The 12,301-nt window shown below is 31.8% G+C and overlaps 1 protein-coding gene across 5 annotated transcripts in view; it reads left to right on the top strand.

Annotated features, from left to right (window-relative positions):
• LOC111427293 (TOX high mobility group box family member 4-like) overlaps positions 1–11,665 on the top strand; it is a 103,873-nt gene extending 92,208 nt beyond the window's left edge. For all 5 annotated transcript variants that reach the window (XM_023062354.2, XM_071194127.1, XM_071194126.1 and 2 more), the window contains 6 exons: positions 1,774–2,310; positions 2,424–2,539; positions 5,779–5,914; positions 6,056–6,424; positions 6,751–7,016; positions 8,209–11,665. In XM_023062354.2, coding sequence (XP_022918122.2) covers positions 1,774–2,310; positions 2,424–2,539; positions 5,779–5,914; positions 6,056–6,424; positions 6,751–7,016; positions 8,209–8,275 — 1,491 coding nt within the window. In that variant the 3' untranslated portion in view covers positions 8,276–11,665. The remainder of the gene's footprint in view (positions 1–1,773; positions 2,311–2,423; positions 2,540–5,778; positions 5,915–6,055; positions 6,425–6,750; positions 7,017–8,208) is intronic.
• Positions 11,666–12,301: the final 636 nt, after the last annotated feature.

The following is a 12,301-nucleotide window of genomic DNA, read 5'->3' as shown; positions in this document are numbered from 1 at the left end:
ACAAGTCCAACAGATAACATGCAAAGGAGAATCGTGCTAAAAGTTACATTTCTATGAAATATCTTAATCATAGCAAAATGCAAATTAAAAGTAGCCATGCAATCAAAAATCCTCCAACACGTCATCTCTTAATCTCTGTCTGTTATATTTTTCTCAAACTGTAATATCTCGTTTCAAATTAGAGTCAATTGATTACAGATACATCAGCTTGTTTAAAAAAATGATGAGTTCTGATCTTTAAAACTCTAAGGATTAACTCAGAATGTCGACAGCAGGTGCAGAATGCAAATCAAAAAACAATTTGGAATTGTCAGTAATTATCACAACTCATAATCAGTACATAAAAATGGTGCATATATTAACATTTTATCTTAGCTGTTAATACGAGACAAAACACTTTTATGTTGTTTAATTTCATCACCATATAATGTTGAATGAGTTGTGCATTAATTTTTATTTAACTATAAAATACTGGACGATCATAAATCTTATTATTTCAAAATGAAAATTACAAAACAGCTTCCATGTAATATTATTAGATTACCACCGAGTGAAATATCGTATAAAACCAGATATTGAAGAAGAAAATAACGGTACTGTACAAGTGGCGCGTACTTCTGCGGATATAATAATAAAATGCAAGAGAGAAGCAGTAATCAGGTTTAAAAGTTTTCTTTTGTCCGAGTTCTTCCTAGGAAACATTCAACTGGCCGGGAATGAGAGCGGAGCAAAGTTTAAAATTGCCGTAATAAAATTTTATTCGTTGAATTATGTACCTTCGGAACTCTCTGGACTCTTTGTCAGCATTTTCATGGCGAGTATACTCGCGTTTACGTCGACCTGCACCACTTTTGCTGCTAATCATGATTATTATCGCGCGGTGCGAACTGTTGGTACGCAATAAACGGGGAGGGAAAAAGATGCATATTTCTAGATTGCAACACTAATGGACTCATTTCGTTGCTTTCATTATATTTCATAACCAAAGAATGAACTAAACAACTGTTCTGTAATCATTAAGCACTTTGAAATTCTATTCGACTATTATTACTTAATTTCTGAAATTTTAATCAAACTAACTTTAACCAACTGACATATAAGTCACGTATAATCTCAAAAGTGATTGTAAAGATTCCGTGCTGAAACAAAATATGAAATATCGTTCTCGTCCCTGTCAAAACTTGTTTATGAAGACTGCAATTTGGCGCTGCGAAAATCGGCGGCGTCGCGTCGACCTTCCGAAGTAACTTTAATAGAGTCGAGCTGAATACCCGCTGGATGTAATTTATTTGGCAGCGGAGAAATATGGCCCATAACTTTGTATGAGAATAAAGAAGAATTATACGAACATTATAAATCAGCGTTTCGGGCCCGTTTTTATTGCGCCACTGCCAAATTTATTATTTCCCCTAATTAAATACAACGAACAATTCGAATTAGCGACGTCCACGTTCATTAATTACTTTACAGGTCGTTATATTAACATTTATGCAGTTAACATATGTACTGGACACAATGGTTTTCATTGCAAAAAGCTTTTCCCTTCCATTCCAAGTCGAAACTCACTGAAATCGTGCTGAAAATCCAATTCCTTTCGTGACGAAAAGAAAACCTTCAACTCTTTTCTTTTCTTATTTCTTTCTTGTTACATTGAAAAATAACTCGGAAGTCGTTCCATTAGCATCGGAAAGTTTTTGTTCACCTTTCAAGTATCTCACTTTTAACGGGTAAAATTTCAATTTTGTTAACATTATTTATGTAAATGTGTTATAGACATTTCACACTCCAAATTTCGGAGATGAAGAGTTTGACATACCGGCCATAAATCCACAACAACAACACGGCCCCCCACCGGGGGAACAACACAATATGCCCAATTACCAATCTCAACAGCAAATGAATATGTCACAAATGAATCAACAACAGGAAGGGATGGGCATGCATGATCCAACCGGTGGTTACCAACAGCCTCTTTACCTTTCCGGGCCGGATCATGGAATGGTTAATCCATCATACCACAGTCCACAACCTAATTATAATATGGCAAATTCGAATCAACCCCAACAGCAACAACAACAACACAATAATCAGCAATTATTGATGATTCAACAACAGCAGCAGCAACAGCAGCAACAACAACAACAACAGCATCAACAACAAATGATGATGGGTCATCCACCTGGAAATAGGCCACAATATGGGGCGTCTCCTCAACATCCTCAAGGTAGAGGGAATAGTCCTCCTGCTGCTCCTGGTCAAGAACCTACAACTAGTGAAGATAGTGATGATAGTACACCTCACCCTCCTGTGGTAAGTAAATCATTTTACTTTAACGTATATAGTTCCGGTTAACAGTATTAAAATTTGTACGAAGATGTTATCGGTTTTAACCGTTACTCATGAGTTGTTTGATCATTTTGTAGATAACCGGCGTTAAGAGGCCGTCGCCCGAACCAGCCGATGTCCAATTGACGAAAGCCCAAAAGAAACCCAAGGTGCAAAAGAAAAAGAAGAAGAGGGATCCTAATGAACCTCAAAAGTAAGTTATCACAACGTCGAAGTTAATTATTCAACGTATATTATTATCTTATTGATGTTTCTTATATCTTGCCCCGTTGTTCAAAAATGTGTTCTCGACGCGTGTGAGAATATAAAATAGTTATTTATGCTTTTATATCAAAGTACATATAGAAATGAATGGTTTCCAGATAGCATACTTGAGATAAAGTTGAAGTCATTATTTACTCAACGGCCACAATCCAGTCATGGGAAAGAATGAACGCGCTGGCTTAATAAAAAAAAAACATTTTTATTGACACAATGAATAAATAAAATATGTATAAAGAATTCAAAGAGATTATTTCAAAGGAAACACAAAAGAAAAAAAAGCAACAAAAAAGATTTTAATCTCATCATCACAATAAATTCCTTACGGTTTATAATCACCATCTGGTTAATTTCAAAAAAAGTTCTTTCTTTGAATGTAAATAACTACGACGACCCCTTTTTTTTACTTCTTGTGCGGCCCACATGTTCTTTTCTTTACACTCAAAATCTGTTTACCATTCCCCCCTCCTTGAAAGAAGAAAAGAAATGGAAAAAAGGCATATGGCCACAAAATTATAAGGAAGAATGAAAATTTTAAACTCAGAACGTCTTGAATATTTAGTGAGAGGCGATAACAACTCCTCCTCCTTGGTTTATATAAAACACGGACGGCGCATCAGAAATAATCGATAAGGACACCCCATTTGAATTGAGGGTTTGAAAACTATTTGCGCGAAACCGCTCTAAAATGGTAGTCTGCTCAGGTACTATACAGGTCGTTAACCTGAAACACCTGAACAGAGAGTTTTTGGTAACATAACGGAACAATTTTTTATTTAAATTTAATTTATTTTATTATATTCAATATTGTTAATAATATTATTCATTTTATTTATTGTTAATCTTCAATTTATTTTGGTATAGGCAACCAAAATAGCTTCATTACAATTAAGTTACATTAAGCGATTACTTCAAAATAATTTTTTTAATATCAATTTTCGTAAGTTAATTAGTTAGTGGTATTGATTGTTGTTAAAGAATTATTGTTCTTTTTAAATTTTATCTGCAAATTTTGTTTATTCAACGTTGGTAATTCCTGACAGTAAACTTTGAGCAACAAGAATACGCGCAGGCAAATATAAATCAAGGCACTCACTCACCCTCAGTTGAAGAAGTGGAAGAGGCCCTTCCAGTCACTGGCAAGTAAAAAATCGCCGAGATCTAACGGCATGTCGTCAGAACCACCATTTATGACAGGAACACAAGATGCCAGAGGAATGGAACACTGGAATGATATGACCGGTACACAAGAAGGAAGATGTATATGATTGCGCTAATTATAGAGTAATATCTTTGTTAACTATATCATACAAGATCCTGTCGGTAATACTTAACATACGACTATGTGGAAAACACACTGGGCTCCTGTCAAAAGGAATTCAGAAGGAATTGCTCGACAATTGATCACATTTCGTCTATAGGACAGATACTTGAAAAACATACGAATTTGATATTGACTGCCATTATACAGAGTTAGTACAAAAGAATCATCGGGTTTGACGAAGCTATATTTCAGTTAGTATTACAGATAGAATAGTAAATGACATGTCTATAGATAGAGAAAATACTCATACAATAGTGTTTAATGGAGACAAATGTTCTATGTGGGCTCCTCAAGTAATACAACAGATGTCACAACAATAGTCAAGTTCAGCAAATGCACGCTGCAATGTGCTCGGTCCATACTGTTATATAACAGCATCAGCAATGCGTCTTCTGAGTTTACTCAGTGTTATAGGTAGTGGTGTTACGAAAACCTTCTCTTTAATGTACCCCATATATAAAAATCGCACGGCTCCTTGAGCACGGCGGTCTATTCAACGGTGAGGGAGTTTCTAGTTCTAGGTCTAGTCCTAGTTTTACACTAGCATTGTTAGTATGTGGAACTAACACTATACCTAGAACTAGAATCATTTGGGTTTAGCCGCACGTCTCTAAAGACGGCTAAACCCGAATGATTCTAGTTCTAGGTATAGTGTAGTAGGTGTAGTTCTAGAACTAGAATTATTTGGGTTTAGCAGCACATATCTTAAGACGGCTAAACCAGAATAGCAATATTGAACAGACCTGTCGGAACCAGAAGTCGAGGGAGATCGAAACTGACATAAAACTAATAGGAATAAGAGCATGGCGATGAAGAGCGAGATAGGAAAGACTAGAAGGATATTCTGAGGCAGGCCAGGGCCCACCTAGGGCTATAGAGCCAAAGAATAAATAATATAATTCAATGGGTAATTGTAATTTTCTATTTCGTTATATTATGAAATAACCACTTAAATTATATTATTTCTATAATAGTAACAATCATCGATCCTTTAAATACTTCATGCAACTTCAAGTTTAAAATAGGATGACTTCAATTAAGGAAGGCATTCGATCATCGAACCAGTCGCAGACGTCGGCATTAAATCACCACAATTTAATCTAATTAAATAATGCATTGAGCGCACGATACCATCGTTACATCGACTTCGTCGTCGGACGTTGCTTCGTCCTCTTCGTAAAAATATCGATTTAGCTCTCTCTAAACCTATTAAATAATATTAAAACGTTGAAGAATGCCATTTCATTCCCTCAGCCCCCTTTCGAGATTACCGTCCGCGGTTATATGGCTCGTAAAGCTTTAGACGGCCCTCAAACCCCCCTCGCAAATTGTTGCATCAGATTTATTGTTGCAATTTTCCCTCGCGTACTATGTAGTAAGTTTATTGTGAAATATTATAGACGTTAACATTTCTTTCGTAAATAATAATCGTGATGTATTAGAGAATTACAAAAAAAATTTTAATAATTTTAAATTTGGCGCCATTTTAAAACGTTCTAAATTGCTCACAAAATCATGAATCACGAATAGCTTTTTTATAATAAAATAATTATTTTTAAAATAATTTATTGTTGAAATAAATAATAAATAAACAAATTTATATCTTATAAATAAGTATTTATAATTTGAACAGTTTTTAAATTGACGTAAACATAACATAACCTTAAAATTCAAAACTATCAAAGTCAACAAGTATGTACGAGTTAGAGTTTGATAAAAAAGCTTTTTTAATAAATACAATGTCGGATAAGAGAGTTAATTGCCTGGAAAAGTATGAAACTAGATTATCACATAAGTGTTTTTCAAATTTAACCTATTTTATCTAAATTTTCGCTCTTTATTTTTAGGCCCGTATCAGCTTATGCCCTATTTTTCCGTGATACTCAAGCTGCCATTAAAGGACAGAACCCAAATGCCAGCTTTGGTGAAGTTTCCAAAATTGTAGCATCAATGTGGGATGGATTGGATTCAGATCATAAAAGTGTAAGATACGTAACCTCACTTTTTGATCAGCTTATACTTTTTATTTAATGCGCTTGCGCTGGGATGTATTTGCGTTTTGAAAAGATGTTGCGCAAATATAAAATAAATATTATTTTAATAATTTTTTTTGTTTGTTTGTAGGTATATAAAAGGAAAACAGAATTAGCAAAGAAAGATTACTTAAAAGCATTAGCTGCTTATCGAGCAAGCTTAGTATCAAAAGGTGCTGGGGAGAATGAGCCAATGTATGGTAGTTACAGTAATTATAATAATTCCGGCGGGCCCCAATATGGAGGATACTCACCGCAGGGTACGTTACCATCACCTCCAATGACATCAGCACCTACGCCACCTTCTCAATCATTGGCGAATAAAAAACCTATGATGAGTAGTATGAACCAACAACAACAGCAACATCAGAATATGATTCAGTCCCCAATGGGGCCAGTTCCGAGCCATATGTCAATGCCTCCACATATGCAACAACATGGAAATACTTATATGCAACAGGTATTTGATCTTAGCTGATTAAAATACATAAATAGAGTAGATTTAGATTAGTAATAATGATTGAATTTAAAGTAATTTTTAGGGTGGAATGTTTATGAGGGGTGACTAATCAGAGAGATTTTTTATACTCTCAAAGTTGGTGCTTTTAGAATGATCTCTTTTGTTATTTACCTCTTATATTTTGGATTAATTTATCATTAAGCACGTTGTTTATGTAGATTAATATTTAGACTATTAGTAAAATGAGTAGTGCACGATTTGGTGTTGTGCGAAGGGTTAAGGAAAAATAGTGGGGCTATTGATGAATTCGCCACGTTGGCTTTCAGGTTCCCCAGCAACAACAAGTTCCCATTGCTGCCCACATGCAGCAGCAACAGCAGCAGCACGTCAGCCCTCCCCCCATGGTGTCAAGTTCCCCCCCTGTTTCGGCCCCCGCTCCAACTGTTCCCGCCGCAGTACAGCAAACTGCTGAACAAGGACAAATGCGACCCCCAAACTCTTGTATACGCCATGGATGTCCCAATCCAGCCATATCAAACTCAGAGTGGGAAGACGAATATTGTAGCAATGAATGCGTTGTCAGCCATTGCCGGTAAGTAAAATTATTAATTTATTTCTAATCAATTAAAATTAAATAAAAATGATAATAAAATCGCAAAATCTCAATAATCTACTTTTATAGAATTTATGTTACTTGTTTTTGTATCGAAAAAGAAGTTAATTAATGTTTACATACCAATGAGAAATTAGAAAACGAAATGAGAACACTAAAATGAAATAAATCGTTATAAATTTTATAGAGGAAACAGAAAAACTAAGAACTTAACTGCAATAAATTAAATGTGTTAAGAAAGAGAAAGTGTACCTCTAGCAAGGAAAGTTATGAGAAATAAGATTATAATCATACATCACTGGAGATAAAGAGTTATGTAATTTAACATATAGCAGATAACATAAAATAAAGCACAGTTCAAAAGTAAAAAAAATGTAAAGTAAAAGTAAAAAATTCATCAAACTCATTATCACTTTCCATCTAGGTTATAGACTTCTTCATCTATACAACGCTTGTTTGATCTTTCTACACATTTATTCTTTTTCTTCACTAGACCTAGAACTGGAATCATTTCGCTATAGCAGTCTTAAGAGATTCGTTCAATAAAAATATACCACAATTTAAAGCTGAATGACAATTAAAACTAGAACTAACACTAGACTTAGAACTAGAAACATTCGGGTTTAGCCACACGTCTTTCAAGACGGCTAAACCCAAATGATTCTAGTTCTAGGTCTTGTGTTAGTTCTAGTGATAGTGCTAGTGCAAAACTAGAACTAACACTAGACCAAGAACTAGAAACATTCGGATTTAGCCGCACGTCTTTTAAGACGGCTAAACCCGAATGATTCTAGTTCTAGGTCTTGTGTTAGTTCTAGTGATAGTGCTAGTGTAAAACTAGAACTAGCACTAGAACTAAAAATATTCGTGTTTAGCCGTGCGTCTTCAGACTGTCTTCAGATTCTACATCTTAAGAGACGTACGGCTAAACCCGTATGTTTCTAGTTCTAGGTTTAGTGTTACTTTTAGTGCTAGTGTTAGCTCTAGTTTTAATTGTTCCGCAAATATCTGAGCTTATGATGCAAATGGGTTAAGTTATATGAATTTAATACAAAAAAGTAACTTGATTTTATTATCATTTTTATTTATATTTGAAATAATTAACTTTTTCTAACAATAATTTTTCAATAAATTTTTTTATAATTAATTTTTAATCTGTTTTTTTTTCTAGAGATGTATTCACAAACTGGGTGGCATCAAATCAAAACCAATCACAAACATATTCAACTGTTAAATAAATAAATAGGTTTAGCCAAAACAAGTAAATTTTATATTTCATTGAATATTGTAGCAATATCCGAAGAGAAAATATTATATAAACACACAGAGAAAAGGGAAAAAACGATTGTATTTAAAAATCAATGTAAAGCGGCGAGTGAAAACAATAAAGGCGAAGAAGTGACTAATGAGCGCGAAAGAAAAGGAACAAAACTGGTGAAATTTTTGGAGTGGAAAATTTTAAATCAAGACGTTGATATTGAGATGAAATATGGAACAGAGAAAAAGGTATTGTACATAGATATGAAATAAGCTAGGACCCCCGAATAAAACCTGGAAATAACGTGAAAAAGGTCGTAGCTATAAAAAAAAAGTGACACTTGTAATCTTAGCGTAACTAAATTTGTTAACCATGCTAATGTACATGCATGTAACCTTCTTAAAAAGAAAAAATCGAAATTTACGTAGAAATGTCCAAAAAAAAATGAATTAAATCGACGACGAAAAAGTTTGTAAAATATTTTCTTTCTTTGATTTCTAAGTAATGGAAATTATTTTTTTTCTTTTTCAAACAAAAATGTATAACATTTAAATGTAATAAAGAAGGGTTATATCTCTTAACTTCTCTACTAAGTATCACCAAAGATAAAAAAGAACAATCATAAAAGCGCACCGACTCGAAATCGTTAGTTTTTAAATAATAATCGTCATTGTATTTAGTTTTTAATGTTAACGATAACTTATTCTTATATAAATAAATTTAAAAGAAAAGCAGCGTTTAATAAATGTGTATACAAAATCAAGACTTATTAATAATTAAACATACACAAAGAAAGACAATTATTTTAAAATATTTATTGAAAATCATGTGGTTTGATAAAATGGTTCATAAAATGAATAAGTAAAAAAAAATGATCTCAAAAATTAAACAGTTTATATGTTAATTTAGAATACGCAGGGTGATCTGGTTAAGTTTGCTAATAATTGTTTAAATTATTATATAACTTTTAATATGGAAATTTAATTTTAACTGAAACATATCAGTATTGAGAGAAATTAATAAATTAGTGTCGGGACATTTCTTAAATAAACCAGAAATTTTTAATAACAACCTCAATTATAACAGGAAAAAGTTAAATTAAGGAATATTTTATTAGAAATAGTTCAAGCCACTAACTCTTCTTCTGTATTAACAGGTCCTTAAACCAATGACTTAATATGATCCCAAACGCAAAAATCAACTGTAGTCATAATATTTGGTGAATGTGCAGGTTAAAAAATCGGGTTTTTATTACCATATCTTTCTTTTTTTATATCGACTGTATAATTTCTTTCTGAACAATCTGCCTCCACTCCACTCTATCAAGTGCTTAACTTATTACGCTTTTTTATGTCGCTATATTTCTTCGTATATCTGGATTGCTTACAAATATTTTCTATACTTTCCTGGTTTTACTCATTTTTAAGATGTGTGTGATTTTTTTCTTTGAGTTTTGGCAAACCTAACAATGTTTTTTACTTCAACAAGGTTGTGTAATTATTTATTAGCACGACGTAAATAACGTAAACAGTTTTCTCGATCATTTCTCTAAATTAGGAATAGTTAATCATTCTGTGACACTGTATATGTATGCCGAGGTGGATGATATGACAACCCAAAGTCTAAATTAGATTCATTGCATTTTTTGAACTTCTTATACATTATATCCAGCAGAGAAAACTTTTAATTTTTTGTATTGTTCTGTTGAATCGTTACTGCACATAGAATTCCATCTGGTCTTCTGCAGGATACATCTCCAGTTATCAAAAAGGTTACAATCAACAAAACTGAATTTTAGCCTAAAACTGAATTTAAGGCGATTATTAATCATACATACATACATTTAAAGCCACTCTATTATGTCAGAAAAATGAAAGTAATTCCAAATATGCCACGACTACATGATTTATGCTTTTGATCATTCTTTGTGTGTACATGCTATTAGATTTTCGCCATATATGGGGCAATCTCCACGCTGCCAAGCCAAAAGGGCATAAACAACATTTACTTGATTTGTCAGGAATCATATTCAAATAGGCATTTTAGTCAAAGAAAACCGTTGAATGGTATGGCGACCTTTTTTTTATACCTATTTTATCATCATGTTGGGAAAGATACTTAAACAGATCACTCTGTAGATCTGCCATAATTTTTATTTTTAAATCCATCACAATTAATAATCTATTCATATATTAATATCAATGAAATCACATGATTTTTATAATGGGATCTAAAAAAAGAATGAAAATAAAGATTTCTTAAAGGAAAAATGGTTTGGTGATATTTAGATAGGAAATAAAACTAAACTGGTTTAAAAAAAAGACAAAATAATACCGTAAGAAATGAAAAGAAAATGATATAAAAAAATGAATCTGTATTTTCGTATGTTGTAGGTAACTGTCCTAAATTAGTTTCTTTTTTCATTTTGAAAAATAAATTGTTATTGTAGATAATTATTGATCTAATAGTGTATTTAGCGTACAGTTATTTTTATATCATTGACCAATCAAGTTACGCTTTTTTGTCGATGTATATACGTATATATATTAATAAATTTGCAGTTGTTTATTGTTATTGATGTAAGAGCATCTGTTTTTTCGAATGCGAAAACATCTCTTAGTATTTAAATTAAATGAAAATTAAAAAAAAAGAGAAAAATTACATAATGGTGACGGATGTATATTTGTGAATATATTGATGAATTTGTTGGACCAGACTGTTCCAAGCAAGCCAAAAAAAAAAAATTGTAACGACGAATCGAACCGTCACTTTCGCCTTTTTTTCGCCAATAAAACGAGAAGTTCGCCCATTTCATTTTATTTTTGTTTATTAGTTTTATTATAATTTTATTTTTTACTTAAGCTGCTCTGCCCGGCACAGTCTGGACAGTAAGAATTGTACATTTCAGATTTTAGGTAAGATATATTATTGATTTAAAAAAAAAGCAGAAATTAAAAAAAAATAAAAACAATGTAAAATTATATCTCGCGTAATAAGTGATCATTTTTGTTTTTTAATTATTATTAATACGTACGTTTTACGTTTATTGTTTTTTTTTTCTACTACTAGTAGTACTCTTATAATCTTGAAAATAATTGTGAATTTATGGATGGTGATGATGATGATGATGAAGAAAAAATAATAATAAGAGAAACACACCGAATCCTAATCTCCTTATATGAGCTTTAAGAAAAAAAAATTGTTAAGTACGTTTTTTCCGTTATTTTTATTATTATTATTATTTTGTAATATTCTTTTTTTTCTTTTTTCTTTCATTATCGACATTGTAAATACCATATTTTATCCTAAATGAGCACATTACCTAAACTATGTAATCAATTAATATTTAAAATAAATAGAATCTACTTGATTTTAACTCTTTTTATTGTGTACCCTTTTTAATCACATCATTTAGTACTTTATTCTTTATAATCAGATTTTTTAAATTGATAGCGATATCAGTTATCCAATAAATAAAGTAATAATAAGAAGAACAGATTTTGTTTGAAACTGCGCTAAATTTGATTAATACGATCATTGTATAAAAGATGGCGATATTATACAGATATTGTTGATAAAATTGTTAAAAAGACAAATGTTTTGAGAATTATAAAAAGTTAAATAATTCTTTATTTATAGGGGCTGCAAAATTAACAGTTTACCGTATGATTAAAGAATATAAGGAAAGGTTGTGCGTATTATGGGACTTGATGATATATTTAAAATATGGAAGAATAAAATATGTGGAAGAAATTCCAAAGGCTTAGAAGAAAGGGTTGGAAAACGTTATAAACTTAGACTTAATTATTAATAAAGCTGCAGAACTTCTATTCATTAGTTTAATATTAATGCTAATAGCGATATCAGCACAGTTGAAACTTCAAACAATGATAACTTTGATATAGAACGACAGATTTACTTACTGATTTAACACAATTAATGTGAATAGATATTAAAAATATCTTATATTATATTATACCTGCGCTTTCCTTTTTAAAATAATTAT

This window comes from Onthophagus taurus, chromosome 2 (assembly GCF_036711975.1).
Source record: "Onthophagus taurus isolate NC chromosome 2, IU_Otau_3.0, whole genome shotgun sequence".
Classification (NCBI taxonomy): Eukaryota; Metazoa; Arthropoda; class Insecta; order Coleoptera; family Scarabaeidae; genus Onthophagus; species Onthophagus taurus.
The sequence above is the reverse complement of the archived record's forward strand: the minus strand, read 5'-3'. Positions and strand labels throughout refer to the sequence as shown.